We start from the raw sequence: 25,770 nt of genomic DNA on the forward strand, positions 1-25,770 counted from the left end.
TGAGACTCTAGCATAGGTGGAACAACAGAGACAGGAACAGCAGTAGCTTGAACTGCCATAGTCCTCGCTTCGTTCTGAGGACACTGCCTGGAATAGTGACCAGATCTTCCACATTTAAAACAGATCAATTCACCGGTAGCACATGGACCTCTATGCTCCTTGCCACATCCCTTGCACTTGGGAGGAGGTCCTCTATCAACAAAATTCTTCTGAGTCCCGGGCTTTTTGAACAAGTCAAAGGGCCTATTCACATTTAGCTTCTTGCCTTGCATCTTTCTGTTCTTCCAATAACCTGAGCCCGTTGCTTTATGGGAACTAGGTGTCTGGGCCTCGGAAGGCTTCTTGGTTTGGGACACCTTGTACACTTCTTCTACCTTCCTGCACTGATTTACAAACCGACTGAACTCTCGGATGTCACAATTTGACATCTTCCGAGACATCTTCTCATTAAGACCCCATTGGAACTTGGAGGTCATTTCAGCCGGAGTGGGTAAGGTTCGCCCATAGTTGGCGTATTTCACCAACTCATTGAACTTACTGAAGTATTGGTCAATAGACATCGACCCTTGCTTGAGATTGTTATACTCATTCTGCTTTTGTTCCCTAGCCTCTCTAGGGAAGTAGTTGTCCAAGAATGACGTCTCGAACAACCGCCATGTGATCTCCCGACCTTCAGCTTCTAATGGCTGCACGGTATTGGCCCACCAATCTTCCGCTTCCTCTTCCAGCATATAAACAGAGTAAGCCAACTTCATTGCATCAGGGCATCTCATCACCCTGAATATTTTCTCCATCGCTTGGAGCCATTTTGCAGCCGCCATTGGCTCATAACCTCTCTTAAAAGAAGGAGGTTTGTGTTTTCAGAAAGCCATCAATCGTCTTTCCTCCACTTCATGGCCACCGACATTCTCAACTCGAGGTTGACGAACCTCGGTGTGATGACTACGACTTCCAGAATGGTGACTACCCTCACCTTCATTGTTACCCACTACACCCTCTTCCTGTGAAGGAGGTGGAGAAGGCGTAGCAGTGTGAGGAGGAGGAGTGGGTTGCCGGTTCATGGGCCTAGGACCCCTCAACGTCCTCAACTCGGTCATCATCGCGGCCATAGCAGTCCGCGAGTCTTCATTTGTTTTCATCAGATTTTCATTGGCTTGCCTGCTAGCAGCCAACTCCCTCTGAACGGCTGCAAGAGCTTCAGCCATGGGATCAGGCTGTACGCCTGGTGCCCCACGGCCACTTCTAGGCCTCACAAGAGCAGCCAAAACAGGTTCTGGCTGAGCATTGGTGTTTGATGGTCCGGGGTTGTTTCGGTGCCTCGTCATGTCACTACACATGTTACACAAAGAAGTGAGTTGATCAGGCCCACACTTAGTGATCACAAATGCAATAATCATACAGAGTACTAAAACAACTATAAAGCATCAAACACTAAGCATACTCAACAATAGCTAACAGTTATTCCCTACGAAACTGCTCTGATACCATAAAATGTAACACCCCGTTCTAGAACCGGTTTGTTAACATCACATTATGATATTAAGTGCAGTTACAATCACATGGGTTCAATTAAAATCCGGATAAATTTTTCATTTTAAAACATACCGAACTTATAATACCCAATTTCGTGATCATAACCATATTACCTTGCGAAATCAGATAAATTAAGCTTAACATCATGTTCTTATTCCATTTTTAAACCATTAATTTACTTCCTATTTATTTCATAACTTCTACTATATTGTAGATCTCTACATTAGCTACGAGTGGCTTCAAACCGCGCTCAAATCGGAGCACTGTAGCCCAAGTTATGACAATTTGAAACAGCACAAGAGGGTGTTGGTCACAGGCCCCGCGCGCATCAGCGCACTACCGGGCGCTCAAGCGCGCGTTATCGGGCGCTAAAGCCTCCATCTGGGCGCTTAAGTGCACGGAGGCAGGAAGCATCAGGTATTTCAGTGTGAATGGGCGCTTAAGCGCGCATCAGGGCGCTCAAGCGTGCTATCCTGGGCGCTTAAGCTCCCATTGGGACGTTTTAGCGCGCAGAGACAGAAGCATCTCCTCCTTCAGTGGCTAAGGGCGCTTAAGCGCGGACCAGGGCGCCCAAGCGCGCAACCCTGGGCGCTTAAGCCCCACTCTGGGCGCTAAAACTCGAGGGGACAGTAAGCATCCCATCTTTCTGCAGCGAATGGCGCTTAAGCGCAAGCCAGAGCGCTCCAGCGCGCAATCCTGGGCGCTTAAGCCCCCACTTTGGGCGCTCCAGCGCGAGGAGGCCGAATGCATTGGCACTCACAGGGGCAGCAGGGCGCTTGAGCACGCTCCTGGGCGCTTAAGCGCGCTGCCAGGGAATTCCAATTCCCACCTTCTTCAAGTCCAAGTCTAGGGGAAGATGCATCCTCATTCCAAACCCCAATTGTCCATGCCCCAAAACTAAATCCTAGCACTCATCCAACCTCTCCTCATGAGATCTAGCTATAATTTGGGCAGCATAACCTTTGTTTTCTCATCGTTTCCCAATTTAAACAAAGGGTACCTAATTGATTTTCAGCCCAACCAATTCAATAACTCAATACATAACAAGCATGCATATATTGAATTTCAAGTAGGCATCATTTACAATACATATCTATTACAAATCATGGAACTTAGCTTACAAAATACTATGATCATTCCCTTCGCTCCCATCAACAAAAGAGATGACCAAAGGCATGAGCATAGGCTAAGTCCATTCCAATATACAAATCATACATCTATCAATGGTCTATGATTTACAATCCTATACATGTAAGCTACAAAACAACATGTATAATATCAACATCTAGGATCCTCATGCATATGCTAATCCAAATATGGCCACTTGCCACCAGAGGCTCCTGCAGCATCCTTACCTGAAAGGGGGTCCCCACAACACAGGGTGAGATATACGAATATATCCAGTAAACCAGGGGTCCTTGGAGCATCTCTCCACCCCACAGTTCCATATCACTGTAATAGCAATAACAATAATAATGCAGTAAATACATATCTATGCAAAGTGCAATAACATCTCCAGGAGAAATTCCTCGAGCTCTCAAGTTGTCCTAAGGAAACTCAGATGCAAATAGTCCTACTGGCCAGCTAACTACCAAGTATGATTTACGCATCGTCATGCAACATACCAACATAGGGAAACATCATCCTATGGCACACCAAATGCATACACATACGTATAACAAAGCATTACACTATTTTATTGCATTTATATACACTATAACTACCACTACCCTTTCAGGGCTTGGTGGAACAATCAAGGGAATTACACCCAAGGTCCGAAGGCTTACCTCAATGCTTCAGTTGACCTTTGTTCTTCACCAACAGTTTCAGCAATCAACTTTTACAAACATACACCTATACAAGGGTAATGCAATTAACATATTGCATTCAAGGATAACTCATCATCATCAATCCAAGCTATCCTATTCATACCATAACACAAGGATGAACTTACCTATTTCAAGGACTAATCCATCTCCATTGCTTGCTCCAAAGGTTGGTCAATTAAGGTTGATCCAATTGCCTCAATCCTAGACAACACAAGGATACAATCAATGACCAACCAAACAATGGTTCAACAATGCAAGAAAACTCATAACCAAGTGTCATATTCTTGCAATTTTCCAAACCTACTCATTTGACTACTAAGCTCATTTCTAGCATTTTTCATAACATCTACTAAGTCTCAAACTTCCTAGAGCATAGCCAATTTAATCACATTTCTATGAAAACCCTAATACACTATTCACAAACCCTAACTCATGCAAAAATCTAGGGATTTAGTGTGCAAAGTAGTGGAAACTTACCATCAATGACCACACAACGATGCGATGAGCGCTCCCCAAGCTTAAATGGAGAGAATCACCCCAAAACCCCAACTCTCACCAAAAGGGGCGAATTTTGGAGGGTTGATATCTCTCTCCCCAATAACTCTCACTCAAAACAAAGCTAGGATTATGAAAGAGGGGAAGAATCTAAGTGGTTTAGGCTTTTGAACGGATGAATTTGGTTGAGATTTGCTCTCTCTTTCTCTCTCTCCCTTTTCTCTTCCTTCTTTCTCCTTCTTCTTCTTTCTCCTTCTCTGGTTGCTCGACGAAATGGGGTGGGAAACGGGGCTCTTTTGGCTTTTAGTCACTTAACATTGGTTAAGTGGCTTTAAGCGGGTATTGGTTCGTCTATCTGTTCAACTCCAATAATTACCAAACTTTACCCAAAAGTCCGAAATATTATTCTAGGAACATTTACAATTTTATTTTTATATTTTGGGCACTTTCGCCAGTACCCATTTATATCCCTTAATTTTCACTAAGTACACTTTTTAACTTCAAAGTGACTTAAATTCATTTCATTAAGCCTTATACTTAACTTTGCTCACTAAAACATGTTTAATTAATTAATTACACTTGATTTACTAATTAATTAAGATGGACTATTATAGTAAAACTCAAAACAGATAGCAATTGAAGAAAAGTTACATAAGAGAAACGTCATTATGGGCAATTGTTGCAAGGCACTATTTATCTGGATTCAATTCTTGCATTCAATGTTCCAAGTATCTTTTAGGATTTGATGGGCGGCGATGACAGAAAAATGTTCCGAAGGTCCAACAATTGAACTTCCATATAAGGACAAACGGTTGATTTAATGGGTTTTCACTTGAGTCCTTAAAAAGCATAGCTAGGAAAAACAAAAGCAGCAACACATCCTTAAGCCGTAAGCAACTTCCTGTTTTGTAATCATAGACAAGTAATGCTTGTAGTTACTAGAAATTCATTACTATCAAACTATTAGATGCCTCCACATAGCTGGTCGATCTCTAGATATGAGAAGAGCACGAGATCCCAGATAATCAAAGGAAGGACAATACAAGTTATCTGGGCCAACAACTTCTCTAAGGCTTTGAGCATTGGAATAATCCATCTTGAGCTCCCGTAATGCATCATTTTTCAGTGCATCAAACACACATAGTCCTAGACCGCAAACACCCATTACAAATTCAGAATTACCCCAAACTTGGGAGATTGCTGCATGTGAGTTAGTATTGGATTCTGGAAGAGCGTAGGTGCTAAACAGTCCTCCTCTGCGCAATGAAAATTGTTGGATCACTGATGAGGACTGCTTCTTGCCCATTGAACTTGAGCTGCTACAACCAAGGAAGACAGAATCTCCCCGACAGAAAACTGATTGCACATTGTCGCCATGTTTTGATATCCTAAGACCCACACCAGATGGCTGGCGAAAGTCTAAGACATTAATAGAATCCGAAGTGCAGAACACACCATCGTTTCCTTCAGCCTCTGATGAACTTACTCTGCATTATGTTTCTAAACTTGGTTAATAATAGGGAAAGAAAATAGTGAAAATGCATGACCCTGAAGAACTTACGAAAATTCCCTTTTCCTTAATGAAGATGTATTGTGAAGTTTTGACGTGGAGCCTTCCTTAATAAAGATACATAGGACTAGTAGTAATTCATAGGATGAATGCAGTAATCATTGGAAAAAATAATAACAACGCAATGTGCTCACATGGTGACAGAGAAATAAAATAGTGACAAAGAAATCCAGAAACAGATGGAACATATTAGGTAAAGACTGAAGCAAAAAGTAAAGTTTCAAATCAAACTAACCTTCTCCGAACCCCTCCACCCAGCTCTGCATCAGTGTTGCTCACATGGAGAGCAGAAACTTTTCGACCACCCAAAGGAACAGAGAGCAGAGCTTGAGGACTAGGTGAATTCACATCCCACAAAGAAATGGTTTCAGCTTCAGCCACTACTATCTTTCCTCTGTTTCTCCATTGCAAAGGGCTGGAATATTCCATTGCTATAACAGGATTTTGAACATCCCATGTCATGATTTGCTCTCCATCACGAACGTCAAAAACTTTTACAGCTCTCTGTGAGCTGGCAGTAGAGATTATGAGATTTCCGCACGGTTTATACCAACATTGCCTAGCTTCTGGCGCAAAAATGCTAGATTCAGAGCTCCTTCTTTGCACAATGTTATTAGGCAAGGGTCGAAGAGCTGATCTCGAGGAGGTTGTTCCCCTCTCCATTTGGAAAGCTCGCACTTCCTTGGTGTAAAAATCCCACGAGCAAAAGCCTGAATCCATAGTATTGCCAGCAGATGCAGCTACTACAAACCTTCCAGAGCAACCATCATAACCATGGGCACGAATTACCCAGCAATCTCTCCACATATTAGGTGAAACTTCTGGTGGGGGCAAATATACAGCTTTTTCCTGAAAGGATGCTAAGATTTCAGCTCCAAAAATGCTTCCTCATTCTTTATCCAAATCCAAATATGAATCTATTAATACTTTTTACTGCAAACATAAATATCATAGCATGCCTGCATACTGCATACACATGCCTCAGAAGTGTCTGGCTTAGTGAAAACTCCATCAATAAGCAAAGCAACAAACCACAACAGTGAGTTAAACACATATTTCACCCAAAACCTTGAAAGCAACCTTATTACTAATATGATCATCGTGAGTATATTGGTCTTTTCACTTGTATGATCATCGTGATTTAACCCATTTGTAAGAACTTTATTACTCAAACTTAATGAGTAATAAATGACATCAAATGACCAAAAACATTTAAAACAATGAATCTATTTACTTATATGGTCTTGATTTGACTAATTTGAAAGGACTTTATCAATCATGCTTGAATTTCCAAGCCAAGAGAAACACTTAGATCTAAATGGATTCCAGAAAATACATCAGATAAAGAGATGATACTTCATCTTGTGAGCCAGCTGCCTCATTGTTTATATGCAAATTAAAACATCAACTTGGTGAGACCAAACCTATGACATTTTAAATTTGCAACCAAAAATACATAACATTAACATGAACATACCTCGCAATTGGTAATATCATAATAGGAACAAGAAGCATCATCATGAGCAAGGAGAACAGCCTCCCCTTCAGACAGGAACCATCCAGCAGCTGCAATTTTGTTTCCTATCTCATTCAGCTTGAAATTGAAAGCTTCATCCATCTCATCTCCAACAAACTCTCCCTGACCCTGACCCTGACCCTCCATTTTGTTCTCTTGTTCATCTAACTCTTCAAGAATCTCATTCGCCTGGAGGAGCAAATCAATGTCACACTTTTCATTATTCTCCCAAACCTTGTTCCTTCCATTTCCATCACCACCACCCGTTTCTTGAACCTCACACTCTCTTGTAGAAACAGAAACCTTACTCTTCTCATTCCCAAGAGAATCCAAGAACTCCATCGCTATTGAGTTGTGATCAACAGGACTCAAAACCTTATCTTCCACCATTGGCTTCACCACAGAGCAATTATCATCATCCTTACCCTTAATCAGTGTCCTATCACGAATCAGCTTGTGATGAGGAAACAACCGAGCCTCCAATTCCTCACTGTTTAACCCTTTCACAAAACTCTTCCCTTCACCACCTTGAAACCCATCATTAGAAACGCTCTTATCAACCATACCCAATTGCTTATTCTTCTTCTCATCAACAACACCATCATCATCATCATGAGTTGTTGTTGTAACAACATGAACCATGGCTTTCTCAATACCCGAGATCTTGTCCTGAATATCAGAAAGGATCACCTTTGATGCATCAGGGTTATTCATATCCAACATCTCCTTCGTCTTCTTTATATCTGACGCTATTCTCTTCACTTTCCCTTCAAGAAACGCAAGCTTCTCGTGAAGCTTGCTCTGGTACTTGTTGCTCTTCACGCTCTCGTTCTTCTTGTTGCCATCACTCTGATACTTGAACTCGCTTTTGGAACTTCCATTGCCATCAAAGCTTGACCTTGAGCGAGTTTGAACCTTCGATTTGTTCAGATCCGTTTTTCCTTTTCCGTGGGTCGGATCCATGGCGACCCGATCCACGGAGACCCGATGGATCTTGTGGAATTCGGTGGGGCTAGGGGTCCGACCTCTAGAGACGGACGAGGTGGATATGCGAGGGACGGGTCGGATAACGGGTTTTTGGGTCGGGTTGGAAGCGGATTCACGAGAAGTGGATCTGCGGCGGTTGTTAACGTTCTCTTTGTCGGAATGGAGAGGGTTAGAAGGAGAAGGGTGCTTGCGAGAAGAAGAGAGGGGAGGAGTTACGGACCTGATGAGTTTGACGGTGGCGCCGTCGTCTACTCTGGCGGCGCGGCGAGTGGACATGGCGGCTGAGACGGATATTAATGAAGTTAATTAATTATGGGTTGAGAGAAGGGGTTTAGGTTTTTGACTTCGAGGAATTGCATTGTTTTTTTTTTTTCTTTTTAACTTTGAGAATGAGAAGAGTGAAATGAGAAAATGAGAATTGAAGGAAGGTGAAACGGTGTGAGGTATTAAGTATAAGCGGGAAAATGAATGAAATTTTGAGTTTTGAAATTTTTAAGCCGGGAATGAATTTGAACACTTTGATTTCGGCAATGTCCTTTTTGGGGGTTATATTTTTTCCTTGGGTAATAAATAATGATAAAGGTTGTTAATGTATTTGTCTTCTTTTGTATTGTTTATATTCATTAATTAAATCAAATGAATGATATGACCAATGAGTTGACTAGTGTAATTGTCTTTTTGTATTTTGTCAGCATTTAAATGCATTGATCGAATCGAATGAATGATATGACTAATGAGTTGACTAATAAATGATTAAGTTATTAGAATTTTGAATTTTTTTAACTTAATATTTTGAATTATTTTATCATTTAAGTTAAAAAATAAAATTAAGGGAAAAGTGTTTGTCATTTTAAATGACAGAAATTTATGTCATTTTAAGAGAGATACAGACACAGAAAGTGAAAAACTACTCACTTTCTCTCTCTCGTGATTTTTCATTTTTTTATGTCTATCCCTCTCCTAAAATGACATAACTTATGTCATTTAAAATGACAAACACCAAATTCTAAAATTAAACAACAGAAATCACGTTTGTTATTTGTAATTATTGTTATTATTTTTAGGAATATATTTTTTTCATGTTGCATAAAAAATATACCTCCTATATATTCATTAAAAGATGTTTCTTGAGATATTAAAAAAAAAACGGTGGGCCTCATATGTAATGTTTATAAAATTAGAGAAACTATCTTATGTGATATGACGAAAGCTATCTTACGTGACGTGAGAAAATTTATTTTATATGATATAAGAGTTAATTTTTCCTTATTTTTTATCACTCTATGTCTAATAATTTCTTATTTTTTAAGTTTAGAAATAAATAGTATTTCAAATCAATTATGATTATGTAGTGAAAAAGTTGAAAAATGTTGGAAAATAACTGTAATTATAATGAAAATGTTATAAAATGAAGAGAGAGAAAAGAAAAAAAATTCAGTATAATTTATTAGAGAAATATAAAATCACTAATTTAGCATCACTTAAAACCTTAAAATTTTGAATTGGATTGATTATTTATGTGGTACAGAGCTAGAGTGACCAAATGGTCACTAATTCGATTCTCACCTCAAACTCAAAGGGCTTTTACATGATGAGGTGTGTTGAAGTCTTGAAGAGATATAAAATCAATAATATAACTATACTCAATACCCGAAGATTTTGAGTTGAACTGAATTTTTACATAATTATAATTCTCATTATCATCATATATTTTCCATATAGGTCTACAATCATAAATACAGGAGTTAATACTCCATTAATATAACTGTTACAGAATATGAACGAGGAGGTAGTTATATTTCAATCAATTCATAGAAATCCAAAAGTCATCCACACATGCAAAATCGACAAGTATTTATAATTCATCCTATTATATTAATTTTTATTGAATAATAGGAAATATTCATAATTTATCCTTCGTATATCTTATTTTTCCTTAAATGAGTAAATAATGGTGATAGTTTTAGAAAAATAAAATTTAAGAAAGGAATTAATTAAACCCAATATCAAAGAGATGTGATTATTAAAAACCCATAATGAGAGAATTATTATAGTTCGTGCAACACAAAAAATTCTTACTTGAACCAATAAGGTGTTGGTCGGGTAGTAGTAATACAAGGCCCCCGAAAGGTAGAGAATGCAAGTTCGAAACCTAGGAAGTGTATGTGTTGGGAGGGGGAATACTTAACTACTTCCTTCTCCGATACCGAATTAGTCCATAGGTGGCTGGAAGAGTTAAATCTGTGGGATCACCGATGGGTGCTTGTACTAAAAAAAGAATCTCTTACTTGAGTTTGCATTTCTGCCTTGCTCCCATAACAGCAATTGGAATATGTTCTAAGTGAACACCAACTTGGATATAGTAAAAAGTATAGGGTAAGTGTTTGGGGCATGATGCAATGAGTATGGTTTGGTCTCAATGTGTAAGCTTGGTATAAATGCTTGAATAGAATGTGATTGAAGTCCTTTGCCTTTTATACTGTAGATGTATTTATAATAATCATCATGAGTGGTTATAGAAGAGGATCATGGGCTTGGAGCAGTTCTTCTAGCGATGATCGTGGCAGTTATGATGATCGTGGCTTTGGCGTTGTAGAGTGGGGAAGGATCGTGAGTTTGAGCCCACAATCCAAGCACATCGCTAAGAGCATTAGACGGAAGTGTCATTCCAAGTAAGTGGCCTCAGGACCCTAAATGGGCTAGTCTTTGGGCTTGAGCCCAATAGGCTGACCAGATATAAACCAAGAACAAAATCTATTGACTTGCTTTGTTAACATTTATGAAATATTGCTTACGTCAAAATGGGCTGGTCTTTGGGCTTGAGCCCAATGGGCTGACCAGGTATAAACCAGGAACAGAATCTATTGACTTGCTTTGTTAACATTTATGAAATATAGCTTACGCCAATCAAGGTAGGCCCATTCGGAATAAGGCCAAACCACAACGTTCTGAAAACTTCTTTAACTATGCAATGCGTTGTGCATGTGTTTCGGAGCTTATTTTCATTTTCTTATAACTTTTTTTATTGTTTTTGTATTTTTTAAAGGAATTAATCTTTTTCATATTGTAGGAGATAATTTTATCTCATATACTCATATAAAAGTATGAAACCCCATATGGGATCATGTGAAGAGAAAAGAGGAAAAAAAACATAGGCCCTACACACTTTTATATGTATATAAAAGATAAAATTATCTCCTACAACATTAGAATCATTAATCCATTTTTTAAATGTGTTGTGTAGAGATGATAAAATAGTTTGATATGTTGAATCAATTACCTAATTTATTTAATTTGACGAGTTGGATTATATTTTTTAACTCAGCTCAACCTGCCCCACTTAAGGGAGGTTAAAATGGGTTGGGTAGGGATAATGACGGGTTAAGTTTTTCTTCTCTCTTTTTTTTGAAAAAAATATTTATTATTTTAAATGACATAATTTTGTGACATTTTAACTGAAATGATGTTGTTTTGATGCATAATTGATGTAAAAATGACAAACATTTTTATCTCCTATTTTTTTAAGCTTAATTGGATAATTTAGACAAAATATTTTAATTTTGTTGCAACGTATTTCAATCAATCTCCCCCGTTTGGTTCTTTTTCTTGTTTCTTTTAGGGTGCGTTTAGTAGAGGAGAATTTTTTTTTTATATCCAGAAATCTCGATTTTCAAAAATATAATTTTGACATTCAGTTTACGATAATATTCAAAAATTTAAAATTTAAAAAAAAATTAATTTTTCGAGAATCCTGCCAAAAGTCACGTAACAAAACGGCCGAGGGGTTAACCCACCGTCAACTTGCCGTAAATGGGATGAGTTGAAATTTTTAACTCACTTTTAAAAGTAGGAAAAGACAAAATAATGACACCTCTTATGGCAAGTTAAAGGTAGGGATTGCGTTACTCATATTACCACCCGAGTTTGTTTGGTCAAACTTTGAGTGAAGATACTATATAATATTCTTGAGAAATAAAAAATGCTATGAAAAATTTCAATTTTATTCTCTCTTCATCCCCAATTTTATATTAAATAATTTAAAACGTTTAGAAACATATTTCTATCATTCAATAGTGCTCTAATACGTACATTGCTATTTTTAGAATATGTTTACCTTATATTAAATTAATTTTTTTATAATTATTGGTATTTAAATCAATTTAATTTAGTTCAAGCACTATGTTGAACCTAGTGTTTCAAACTTGAACTCTAATTATTCATCTAATCACATGACTCAAATTGGAGATATATAATTGAGGGGAATAAATTTGTTACCACTTAGTAATTGTTTATATATATATATATATATATATAGGAATAACATCTGTCATTTTAAAGGATATAAGCTTATATCCTTTTAGATCCTAACCGTTGGTTTTCGTCCATTAATGGTTATAATTTATTGGATCAAAATTATTAATTAATTAATAATAGATTTGGCTCATTAAGTTTGACCCAATAGATTATAATCGTTGATGGACGGAAATCAACGGTTAGGATCTAAAATGATATAAACTTATATCATTTAAAAGGATAGATGTTTTTCCCACACACTCACACACACACACACATATATATATATATATATAATTATAAAAGTTCAATTAATTAATGTAGAATATTATAACAACCAAGTAGGGTTACTACCAATATTACTATCAATCAATTTAACTATTAGATCGATTATATTGATCCAACGATTATATTTATTTTCATCTTTGTATGGTTATGATTCTCCATATTTAATATTTTATATTTTTTTCTACCTTTGTATAGTTATGATTTCTCATATTTAATGTTATAACTATACAAAGATGAAAATAAATATAACTGTTGAACCAACATAATCGATCAAACAGTGAAATTGATTGATAGTAACCATAATTGGTTGTTATAATGTTCTACCCTTTAATTAATAACGAAAAACTTGTTCTCTAATTAAATAACCGTAATTATAATTCTCAATGGTTAAAGGATTTTATAAGAGTTATGTTGTAGAAAAAAATAATTGTATTATGTTATAGAGATTCGTTTTGCGTGCTGTTATTTTAAAAAAAAAAAAACATGTGAGTCTCACAAAATGTTGTGTGTGTAGAAAAAATTTTGTGGTCATGTTAAATGATAGAATGCAAACCACGGTTAAATAAGGAAAACATGAAGATATATTTTTATAGACATTAGAGACTGTAACGGCTACATTTCTATTCAAACTTCAAATCCCAACTCTTCTTACTCAGTTTCTTCTAGTCTTAGCTATCTCACTATCATAGTTTTCAATGGCTCCAACACCTTTTCTGAAACAAAACCACACGACCCATTTGAAGACTACACATTCCAAGCATCGTCTCAACTTCAATGGCATCAAAGCGACAACACACCAATCTCCCAATCCAGAGCACCCAGTTGAAGTCATTGCCAGAATCCGCGACTACCATGACAAGAAAGAAAATCCTGCATCATTTTTGCAGGTGAATCAAAACTCTAGTTCGATCCGTGTTCGTGCTGATTTCGGTTACAGGGACTTCACCCTTGATGGGGTGTCTTTGTCAGAGGAAGAAGACCTTGATGTTTTCTACAACAGTTTGTGGCAGAGAGGATCAATGGTGTGAAGCTTGGTGAGAAGTGCACGATCATGATGTACGGTCCCACTGGCTCTGGCAAGAGTCACACCATGTTTGGGTGTTCCAAACAGGTAGGAATTGTGTACCGTTCTCTAAGGGACATTCTTGGAGATCACCATGATGGGGAGGGAGATGAAGGTGACTCAAAAGGAATGGGAACTTTTGTTCAGGTGACTGTTTTGGAGATTTACAATGAAGACATCTTTGATCTCTTGACCACCAATGGAGGAAGAGGGTTAGGACTAGGATGGCCCAAAGGAAGTTCTTCTAAGGTTGGTCTGTTATTAAGACACTATTATTATTATTATTTGATTGTATTGTAGTTTATTTATTGAATTTAACTATTATTATATATTATTTTTTCTTACTTAATATTTTTTGTAATTTTTTGCTAGTTTGGGAACTTGATTCTGTATGTATGTAGATTAGTGATTTAAATATGTACATGGTGCTATTTGGCTCACTGAGAAATTCATTGGTGATGTTCATGACTTGGACAAATTTAGCTGTGTGAGTTTGCTTTTTATGTTTGCCTCAGTTTGATTGTTTATGTATGTAATGTAGATTAGTGATTGGAATGTTTATATGAGGTTTTTCTTTAGGGTTGTGCTATTTGGCTCAATGAGAATTTCTTAGGTTATTTTCATGACTTGGAGTCAGTTTTTTTGTTTTAATGTTTGGCTCAGTTTGATTGTTTATGTATGTACTATGTAGATTAGTGATTTGAATATGTATATGGGGTTTTGGTTCTTTTTTTTTTTTTTTTGTAAATAATGAGGGCTACATACAGGCCATAACACAAAAGTAAATTAAGAACTACATCCTAACGTCTCTCTATAACTAAGAGAGAAAAGGCCTTATATCAGAAGGTGGGGAATTAAAAAACAACAAATCTAATGTGTTGTGCTATTGCAATTCTAGCTAATTGGTGAGCCACTTGGTTCCCATTTCTACCCAGGTGACTGCTATAGATTCCCTCATATCTTCGATAGATTGGTCACAAATGGATAAAGCACGGAGAGAATTCTCCCTCTATAATAAGTGTAGAAAATTAGAATTCAAACATGTTTCCGTTTTTATTTCCTATTAATTAGGATTGATTATGATTGATTAGGATTGATTATGATTGATTAGGATTAATTGTGATTGATTAGAATTGATTGTGATTAGGATTGTGATAGGATTGATTAGTCATCGCTTAGTCATTCTTAGCGATTCTTTCTTGTATAAATACTCACTCATGTAATTTATTCAATATCAATATACAAAAACTTCTTTTCAATATGGTATCAAAGCGGGTTCGTTCCTACCCTAATTCAAATCTGAAATAACCATCCAAACACTTCCATCACCGTCAAACACCTCCTAAACACTGCCTTGAATCTGTCCAACACAGAAACCTAGTTTACTGACCTCCGATCAAAAAAGTGAGGTGACCATTCGACTCAGAAGGATCCGACGAGTCGACCGCCGCTGGACCCATCGCCGTCAGCCGCTGCACGCGCCACCACGCGCCGCCTTCCAGACGTTTTTTTTTCCGTCGCGACTTGCACAGACCTTCTCGCCGGCTTCTCCCCTTCCTGTTCCAGAGGTCAGATCAAAAGTTTACAAAACTTGATTTTTCATCAACGGTCAACCCTTCTCTTTTTATTCATGGCTTCCTCAAAACACTCTTTTTATTACCACGAGCAACCTCCTAAGGCCACTAGTCATGTGGTCCAGCAAGGTACAACTTTCCATGTTGATAGTCAAAATCATTGGATCCTTGATTCTGGAGCCTCTGATCATATGACAGGTAATCTTGGCTTGTTTTGTTCATACACTCCATATTCTGAACCTTCTCGGGTCAAGATCGCCGATGGCAGTTTTTCCCAGATTGCGGGACACGGCACCATTAAACTTTCTGAGCTGATTACTTTGACATCAGTTCTTTATGTTCCTTCTCTGACTTGTAATCTCATTTCCATTAGCAAGCTCACCTCTGAGTTGCATTGCTTTGCTAAATTCTTTCCACATGGTTGTGTTTTTCAGGAACAGGACTCGGAGAGGATGATTGGCAGTGCTAGAGAGGATGGTGGACTTTACTACTTTGAGGAGGATGTGACTCATGAAGCTGTTTTCGTAGAAAAAAACTCTATGTTTCCTTTTGATTCATGTAATGATGTTATGCTGTGGCATCGTAGGCTAGGCCATCCAAATTTTATTTATCTTCAGAAGTTGTTGCCAAACTTATTTATTAATAAAAGTCCAAGTTTGTTTTCTTGTGATATTTGTCAACTTGCCAAGCATACTCGTGCTCATTATCCTTCTAAAGTTCACCATGACTCTTCCCCATTTTCCTTAATTCATAGCGACATATGGGGTCCAGCCCGTGTTAAAAATATTTCAGGTACTCGATGGTTCATTACCTTCATTGATGACCATTCTCGAGTTTGTTGGGTGTATCTTCTAAAGGATAAGTCCGATGCTGCATCCGTGTTTAAAAAATTTCATGCCATGGTTCAAACCCAATTCCAAGTTGCTATACAAATTCTTCGTACAGATAATGGCAAAGAGTATTTTAACTCTATTCTTGGAGAATATCTTTCCCAACATGGCATCCTTCACCAAAGCTCGTGTCCTGACACACCCCAACAAAACGGAGTTGCGGAAAGAAAAAACCGACATCTCCTTGAAGTTGCTCGGGCTCTTATGTTTACCACGAGTGTTCCTAAATATCTTTGGGGAGAGGCAGTTCTCACTGCCTCGTATCTGATAAATCGAATGCCATCTCGCATTCTGAAATTTCAGTCTCCTCTTTCTAGTCTTGTTCGTATCTTCCCTTCCTTCTGAGGTGTCTCCTCCTTACCTCTCAAGTTATTTGGTTGTGTTGTATTTGTCCATATTCCCTCCCATCAACGGTCTAAGCTTGATCCTAAGTCTCTCCAGTGTGTCTTTATTGGTTATTCTCCTACTCAACGTGGCTATAAGTGTTATTCACCCTCTCTTCGTAAGGTCTTTGTCTCTATGGATGTCACTTTTTCTGAGAATGACCCTTTCTTCCCCTCGACTTCTCTTCAGGGGGAGTCTATAGGAGTAGATGAAGATCAGTCATGGGAACCTATTAATGCCATAGTATTACCTCTACTTTTAGAAACAGGGGGAGCTACAGAATCCTCACCATCAGGAGCCTCCTCAAAATGGGGACAAGTCTATAGCAGGCGAAAGCCTCCTCAAAGTGTGAATAACCCAGAGCCTCTACACTGCTAGGATTCTGAACCATGTTCTAGTTCCAGCACCCCAATACTTGAGTGTCATGGTGAAAATGATCTACACTTGCCCATTGCTCTCAGAAAAGGTACTCGATCTTGTTGTACTACTCATCCTATTTCTAATCATATTTCATATGGAAAGTTGTCCCCAGGGTTTCGTGCTTTCAATACTATGTTGGATAGTACAAAGATACCGAGAAATATACATGAGGCTCTCAATGATAAAAAATGGAGGGATGCTGTCTTTGAAGAAATGAATGCTTTAGAAAGAAATGGAACTTGGGAGATAGTGACCCTACCCAAAGGAAAAAAGGCAGTAGGATGCAAATGGGTGTTTACAATAAAATTCAATGCAGATAATAGCATCAACAGATACAAGGCAAGATTGGTTGCAAAGGGTTTCACTCAGACTCATGGGATAGATTATCATGAGACTTTTGCTCCGGTTGCTAAAGTCAATACCATCCGAGTTCTCTTATCTCTTGCTGCCAATCTAGATTGGCCTCTGCAACAGTTAGATGTGAAGAATGCATTCCTAAATGGTGACTTACATGAAGAAGTCTATATGCTCCCTATAGACTGCACTAAGATGCTTCTCCTTGGGTGAGTGCATGAATTGACTAATCATACTCACCGCAAAGGCAATGTCAGGACGCGTATGAGATAAGTAGATTAGTTTACCAACCAATCGCTGATATTGTTCTTTATCCACCTCATTTCCATCTTCAATACCTAACTTGGTATTAGGTTCCACAGGTGTCTCAGCAGGTTTACACCCTAACATTCCTGTTTCCAACAAAACTATATTGTGACAACAAGGCAGCTGTTAGCATTGCTCAAAATCCTGTGCATCATGATCGAACAAAGCACGTGGAAGTTGATCGTCACTTCATCAAAGAAAAATTAGATGATGGAAGTGTGCATTTGATATATGTTCCAACCAAAGAGCAAACGGCAGATGTCCTTACCAAGGGCCTACACCGTCCAGCATTCGAAGACTTGATTGGCAAGTTGGGAATGATCAATATTTACCTCCCAACTTGAGGGGGAGTGTAGAAAATTAGAATTCAAACATGTTTCCGTTTTTATTTCCTATTGATTATGATTGATTAGGATTGATTATGATTGATTGTGATTGATTAGAATTGATTGTGATTAGGATTGTGATAGGATTGATTAGTCATCGCTTAGTCATTCTTAGCGATTCTTTCTTGTATAAATACTCACTCATGTAATTTATTCAATATCAATATACAAAAACTTCTTTTCAATAATAAGTTTTCTAATTCCCAGGTTCCATGCCATCTCAAGACCACGACATATGCCCCATAATTCAGCATCAAGAGGGTTGCAATATCCAATATATCAATTCTCTCGTCATTCCTTAACACTCCTCCGCATCCTGCTTATTTTTTTCTTTTTTTCTTCATTCTTTTTGGATGGAGCTATACCTTCCTGCATGTTTTCTTTCTTGAAGCTTGAATGCCTCTCTTGCCAACTGCCATCTTTTTTGCATAAATTTATCAAGAGAGGGTTGTGGTCACTGTTAATCCGTGGGAGTACCTTGGCTGTGCCTTCTTCAAACAAGGTTCTCCATTCGGTTTTGCTGCACACACGGTCTAGCCTCCCCCGCCAAGTAAATTTTGCACCATCTCCATGCAAATCTATCATTTTACAGTCTGCCAAAACAGAAGCAAAATTTTGGCACCTACATGGGTCTATTGGTGCCCCACCTCTTTTTTCTGCTGAACAGGTAATTTCATTGAAATCTCCTGATATCAACCAAGGGGCAATTATATTTTCCTTAAGTCTTCTTAAATATTGCCAAAGGATTTTTCTACCTTCTTCTCTTGGGCAAGCATAAACGAATGTACATAAAAAGCTGGGAGCATCAGGGAAACTAATATTACAGTGAATAAATTGCTTAGCCTGCTTAGTGAGAAATTTATAGGCAATTTCAATGACTTCTACGGATTTGGCTGTTTGAGTTTTGTAACATCCCCGTCTCGAGCCGGTTCAATTAACACACATATGATAAAACAGAAAACAGCGGAAGACTTAACTTCTGAAAATACGAGCTAACTTTTTCTTTTTCTTTTTAAATCTTACTCGGGGTAAACGAAAATCGGGCAGAGTTTCCTCTATAAATCGGACAACTGGGGATTTTCCAATCCCACTCAGAAGCATTTCCTGATAAACAGTTTATACAGCATAGTAATCCAGAAGTACCAGTCATGCAGATACAATCAGATACCCATCCATGGGCGCATGCAAAATATGGCTCCGTGCCACTATCCTAATCAACATGCAATCCAATACGAAATCATAAACTGAATAATACATCATCATATGACGTGCCTGAATACCCAAATGTACATGCATCCAAGTGACAGACATGTACAAAACATATACAAAATAAAGGATCAATATCGTGATCCATCAAATGCGGAAATACTAAAAGACAACAAACACTCCAAAAGGTAGTAGCCTACAGCCACCCAAAATCCGATCTGTCAACTGCCTCAGCCACGTGTCGTGTCCCTGCCTAGTGAGGACTCACCGGGAATCTGGGCACCTGGAAATATGTCCCCAAGAGGGGTGAGATTACAAATCTCAATAAGCTCCAGGTTTATAGAGAATTCTCCATACCCCTGGCTCACTCCTGCATGAAAGTCAGATACAGAGTATACAAATACAACATATAACAGATATCATAACAGAACAGATCATATATCCATATCATATCAGAGATGTGCGCCGTCATTCCCAAGGGAGGACCCCAAGCGGAAATCAACGCACGTGTTCCCGATGGAGGACCCCAAAGCGGAACCAGACATATCAGAGGCGTACACCATCAGTCCCGAGGGAGGACCCCAAAGCGGACATCCGGGTACTATACAATCAATGGCCAGAGATTGTTACAGAAATCATATTACAGAAGTCATATCAGAGCAAAACATATCATGTTATCAAATAACTCTATATGAATGCATCTATACAAAGCATCTAAATCACAGTCATACAGTCCAACCATAGTTCACTAACCATGGTGGAGCACTCAAGCAGGAAAAGACTCCTTAAACATAGAGCTTACCTCTTGAAGCTTTACCAATACGCTTACTTGTGGAACAAGTTACTTTTATCGCTTCAAGAGATTTCCGATCCTTCTCAATCCCTAGGCACACCTAGAGAATAATTTACAATGCATCAATAAGATGATGCAATACCATGATTATTTCATAAGCATACATTTTATCGCTTATTTTCCTTTCTTTATATTTTTGCCAATTCTATGCCAATACACAAGTCTAGACCTCTATACACCCGTTGGCGTTCTTTAATTTAATCAAGCATTTACTTAAGAATTTTTCACATAAATCATGCTATTTTTCTTTAAAAGTCGCGGGCATACCCTTAGGGACTCAAGGTATTTTTCAACCATTTGTCAAAGCATTTCACTTCTTAGCTCATCCATTGGTATATTAAAATGCAACACATTTTATTAGAATAAAATGTAACCAATATATATATACCCCTAAACATCCTATAGTTCGCAACATAGAGCAAGTATTTGTAGGATTTTTTCTAACTTTGGCATTTCCACCAATTAATCCATTTACACTACATTCCAACATATTTTACCTTTTCAAACATACAATAAAAATTTGCATGATGAACCCTATATAAGCCATGAAGGCCGAAACCTAGGGGAAAAGTGCACTAGGGCTTTTCAATTTTTTTATCACAAATTAATGCTTACTAAACACTATCATTCCTAACCAACAACAATCCATCATAATTTTCACCTTCTAACATCAAATATTTCCCACTCAAAACATGCTCCAAATTTTCAAAACATAGATCACAAAATAATACCATAGAAATAGAGGTTTCTTACCTCTAATCACTTGTACAAAGCCTAGAGAATAACCTCCAAGCAAAGCTCCATCAAAAACCCACTTTTTCTCCTCCTATGAATAGTAATCCGAAAATAAGAGGAGGAATAACTCTTCACACACTCAACTATAGCTCAAATGGATAGGTGCAATGGATTCCTTGAGTGGTTCCTAATCAATTTCAAGTGGTGGGTCATAAGATTTGGTTGAGAATTCAAGAAGAAATCAACAAAACAAGCAAAACCCTAACCCCCCTTTTCCATGGCTGAAGCTCGGCCCTTCAAGAGAGAGAAGAAGAAATTTTTGCAGTGAATAGTGATTCATTTAAGTGGCCAAGCTATTTAGGCACATGTGGCCCTTTTGTCGGATGTTTTTCTATCGCGTATTTCACTTAAATTTACCCGAAACTTATCTTAAAGCTACGGATATATTTTTATTTTTCTAAAGTTATTTAAATTAATTTTTATTTCCTAAGGAACAATATTCATAATTCACAGTATGGTTTTTGCACCGTTTTTAACGAAATGCACTGTGAACCACTAACTGTACTTTATTTAATTCTGAAACTTAATACTTATAAACTTATCATTTTCTTGGGCCTATATTGACTTGCTTGGCATATATTGGACTTTCCTATTCTTATTTCATCAATTATTTGTTTCTGGACTCTACCGGTTGCTTACACAGCAGTACAAAATACCCGGTAAAAACACTATTCACGAGATTTTCACGGAAAGTGCCAGACTATACAATTTTTCCTTCTGAACTCATATTTGTCGTCAGAATTATCAAATTATGTCTCTAAAATTATTTTGCTCTTTTTAAGCTCTACCGGTTAATTCACAAAACTGTAACTTCTCCGGCAGAACGCACTGTTCATAACATAGTCATGATTACAGTCAAAATACTCGAAATCACTCACTAAATCTAATTATGGCATTTAAATCCTTAAATTAAATCTCTAATTAAGATTTACCCTATAGGGTCATTATAAGTTTTCTTTTAATTTTTGGCTCAGTTTGCTTTGCATTTTTGCTTGGATATATGATTATATGATTCTACAATGGTTTGTGTGAAGAAGCTGATTAAATTGTCTTAGTGGACTTTGATACCTTAATAATAGCAGAAGAGAGGACATTGTTGTTCTGAACAATTGTTTTTAAATGAATTATCCGTTTCTTATATGTGCTATTTCCCTCATAGGTGAAACTTGAAGTGATGGGAAAAAAGGCTAAGAATGCAACCTATATGTCTGGAAATGAAGCAGGGAAGATCTCAAAAGAAATTCAGAAAGTTGAGAAGAGAAGGATTGTTAAAAGCACCCTTTGTAATGACAGGAGTTCTAGAAGTCACTGCTTAGTATGATTGCTTTATGTACAAGTGGTTTTGATAAAATTTATCATTTTTCATTGATTGAAAGTAATGATATATGACTTCCTATCTGAATCAGATTATCCTTGATGTCCCAACTGTGGGAGGGAGGCTAATGCTTGTAGACATGGCAGGATCAGAGAATATTGAGCAAGCTGGACAAACTGGATTTGAGGCCAAAATGCAGGTAACATTTGAACCTTTCTATTTTGTTTCTTGTTATTGTCAATCTTAGAAAGTTCTATGCTGATTATATTGCTGTTAATGAAACCATAGACTGCAAAGATCAATCAAGGGAATATCGCGTTGAAGAGAGTGGTTGAGTCCATTGCAAATGGAGATTCACATGTGCCTTTTAGGGACAGCAAACTTACCATGCTTCTGCAGGTAATTCTTGTTTATAATTGAATGAATTTCTGGATTTTGTGCCAACGTGTTATATCGAGTTTCATTCGTACAAGTGCTTTTTCTTTCTCTGTCTTTTCCCTTAAAAGGATTCATTTGAAGATGATAAGTCAAAATTTTTAATGATACTGTGTGCAAGTCCTGATCCTAAGGAGATACACAAGACAATCACTACACTTGAATATGGAGCAAAAGCAAAATGTATAGTTCGTGGCCCTCTTACCCCCCCTGTCAAGGATAAGGATTCTTGTTCTGGTGTCATTTTGGGGTCCAGAATTGCTGCAATGGATGAATTTATTATGAAGCTTCAAATGGAAAACAAGCTCAGAGAAAAAGAGAAAAATGAAGCACACAAAAAACTTATGAAGAAAGAAGAAGAAGTTGCTGCATTAAGAGCTAGGGTTGAGCTTGTAGAAGGAAAAGGAATTCCCTCAAGTGAGGAAGAGATTAACCTAATGGTAAATGAAAGGACACAGTTTCTCAAGCAAGAGTTGGAAAAGAAGTTGGAGGAGTGCCAAAGAATGGCCAATGAATTTGTTGAATTGGAAAGGAGGAGAATGGAAGAAAAGATATTGCAGCAACAGGAGGAAGTTGAAGTTCTGAGAAAGAGATTGGAAGAAATTGAATTTCAGCTACATTGTTCAACAAGCTTGAAAAATGAATCCAAAGAAATGGAGCCAAGTGGGTTTGTGAGGAGGCTGTTGCATATTTACAAAAGTGAGGAGAACCTTGGAATGGTGAAATCAATGGATTTGGACATGGATGATCAAGAAGTTAGAATTGTTGGTGGTGTTACATGTAGGAGTGATAACAATCTCATCTCATCAGATCAACCTTCTTATTATTCAAACACTTTTTTTTTTTTTTTTGTAAATAAAGAGGGGCTAAGCCCCAGAAACAGAAAGAAATTACAAATCAGAAACTAACAAGCTAGACATATTTCTAGCATCAGCAACTATAAGTTCCATCAACTGAGGAGGAGGATCTTTAAAAATCTTGAAATGGAGATTATTAGTCTGCCCAGCTTTAGCTAACCAATGAGCACATTTGTTGTTTTCTCTCTTGGTATGAACAAGATGAATAGTCCAATCTGCTTTTAACCATAATCTCAATCTGCTAGTGACTTGAGAGTCCCTAGGATCTTCATGCTGCTCCTTTAACATCTGGATGGCTTGGCTAGAATCACATTCTAGCTCTATTCTTTTTAATCCTGTTCCCCAAAGCAGTTCCAAACCTTTCAGTAATCCCCATAATTCTGCATCAAGAGGATTGCAGGAACCTAAATTACAATAGAAGCTTCCCAAAAAGGATCCATTGTGATCTCTTAATATACCACCACAACTAGCTTTTTTCATGCCACTAGAAGAAGCTCCATCACAATTCAACTTAACCCACCCTTGCTTGGGGGCTGTCCAAACGCTATCGTTGGAATCACCACGGCGCTGATAAATTCGGGCTTGCAGAATCTGTTGGACAAACATCCAAATTGAAGCCTGTGATTGCTCATCATGACAGAAATGATCTTCATGGATCTCCAAATTTCTCCACTTCCACAAAAACCAACAAGTAGTAAAGAAAATATCTCTCCAGTCCTTCACTTTATTGGAGGACCACATGTTATCGATATTTAAAGTCAACCAATCCTGCAAATTCGAATTCATAAAGGAATTGGGTATCGAACCTGTAAACCAAGATTGCCAAATTTTCCTAGCATGTCTACAATCACGAAGAACATGAATAATAGTTTCCTCATGATTTGGACAACTGGGACAGACATTTGAACCTCCTCTCCACTTACTGGTTCTGCTGCGCACTGAAAGTTTAGCAAGCAAAGTCATCCACATAAACACTTTCACTCGTTCTGGTCCATTCCACGACCAAACTTTTTTCCATAAGCTAGTGTGAACATCTGCTGGGAAGTTCATAAGATTACAGTAAGCGACCTTAACCAAAGAAGTTGAGTGATGATTATTGATCCAAACTAATCTATCCTCCTCATTCCTTGGAATAAGCCTGAGATGATTTGTTACTGCATCAGCCAAATCTGACTCCAGAAATTGATGAACAACTTCAAGACGGAAACCATCATCCACCATGTAATCTGCAATTGATTTCTGACTCTCCTCCCACGGCACCTGATTGCTCGACAACTGCTGCAAATTTTCCTCCCATCCCAACCAGTTATCAGTCCAAAGCTTTACTTCAGAACCATCTGCTATTTCCCAGCTAAGACCAGCAAGGAAATTACTCCAACATTTAGCAAGATCACGCCAAAGTTTAGAGTCATATGATTTTGCCTTTATACCTCAAACACTTTGAATGAGGTAGAAGATACTGGTGTTTGTGCACCAAAATTTGGTGAAAGAGTATGTCTTAGCACAGTATATGAAGAAGAAGAAGAGGATCATGAAGTGGAGAAAGAAATCATAGAGGAGAAGAGGGTATATACTGTTGATGAGTCTATTAAAAGTTCAAAGAGAGAGGACTATTGCTCTAAACAAAGTTCAGAGGATGGCAAAGATACTACCTCTAGACTATTGAGGATTCAAAATATATTCACTCTTTGTGGAAACCAAAGAGAGATCTCCCAACACATAGGAACTCCGGGGCCAACAAAAAAGAGGTCTGAAACTTTTGATTTCAGGTTATCTCCTGTGAAATCTGTTGTCAAGTCAAGTGAGAAGGATTCCATTTTTAAAATTTCCAACAAGGAGAACTTGGAACCACAACAATATGTTGTGGGAAACTAGCTTCTAATGTATGTACTGAAAAATGTAAAAATCTTGTACAATGTATGAATGCATGTGATGTGTAAAGTGTTTTTGTTTCCTTCTGGAAAATGTGACTGATTAGTTAATTCATTGAGGCAGATTTTTTTGAACATTTATGTAGAGTTAACTGGCTTCTTGTTTGTTCCAGCCAGGATCTTGAAAAGTGATATAGGGTTTATGGTTTCTTCAGAATAAACTAGTTATTAGCAATGGATTCTGATTATAATTTTCAAATGGAGTCCCAACAAGAAACTTTGTTCTATACACTATCAAAAAAATGAACAAAGCCAATTGCATTTGAATGGATAACCAAACTAATCAAATACTTTAAAAAGAATGTTCAGATAAAACTTCACTTTTTGCTATGGTCATGTTAAAAATTAACTAGTCTAATAATTCTTCCATAAACAATAGCAAATTAAAATCATACAGCACACCAATAAATTATTAAATCATTACATGAATAAAAAAATTATTGTGGACATGAAATGTGATAAGAATTTTATAAAGGCTAATGTTTCTGTT

General features: G+C 37.6%; 2 protein-coding genes across 2 annotated transcripts; one reads left to right on the plus strand and one right to left on the minus strand.

Moving 5' to 3' along the window:
* Positions 1 to 4,812: 4,812 nt before the first annotated feature.
* LOC133305177 (KIN14B-interacting protein At4g14310) lies at positions 4,813 to 8,206 on the minus strand. The gene is made up of 3 exons (XM_061505312.1): positions 6,905 to 8,206; positions 5,663 to 6,276; positions 4,813 to 5,344 (listed from the first exon to the last, which is right to left on the minus strand). The coding sequence occupies exons 1-3, from the start codon at positions 8,204 to 8,206 to the stop codon at positions 4,813 to 4,815; spliced, it is 2,448 nt and encodes an 815-aa protein (XP_061361296.1).
* Positions 8,207 to 13,206: 5,000 nt separating this feature from the next.
* LOC133305192 (kinesin-like protein KIN-10A) lies at positions 13,207 to 25,224 on the plus strand. The gene is given in 9 exon segments (XM_061505327.1): positions 13,207 to 13,504; positions 13,507 to 13,823; positions 21,902 to 22,057; positions 22,149 to 22,256; positions 22,346 to 22,456; positions 22,564 to 23,272; positions 23,559 to 23,562; positions 23,910 to 23,952; positions 24,790 to 25,224. Coding segments are annotated over 9 exon segments (2,181 nt in total).
* The last annotated feature ends 546 nt before the right edge of the window (positions 25,225 to 25,770 follow it).

This window comes from Gastrolobium bilobum, unplaced genomic scaffold (assembly GCF_033153095.1).
Source record: "Gastrolobium bilobum isolate Gb01-03AN ecotype WA unplaced genomic scaffold, APGP_CSIRO_Gbil_v1 utg8309, whole genome shotgun sequence".
NCBI classification, from domain to species: Eukaryota; Viridiplantae; Streptophyta; class Magnoliopsida; order Fabales; family Fabaceae; genus Gastrolobium; species Gastrolobium bilobum.

Excerpts from the sequence above, each read along its gene's own strand:
- LOC133305177 (XM_061505312.1), bottom strand. The coding sequence starts at position 8,206 with ATGTCCACTCGCCGCGCCGCCAGAGTAGACGACGGCGCCACCGTCAAA. Across the intron at positions 6,277-6,904 it reads ATGATATTACCAATTGCGAG|GAAAAAGCTGTATATTTGCC; the intron begins GTATGTTCATGT and ends GCATCCTTTCAG. Across the intron at positions 5,345-5,662 it reads GGTGGAGGGGTTCGGAGAAG|AGTAAGTTCATCAGAGGCTG; the intron begins GTTAGTTTGATT and ends AACATAATGCAG.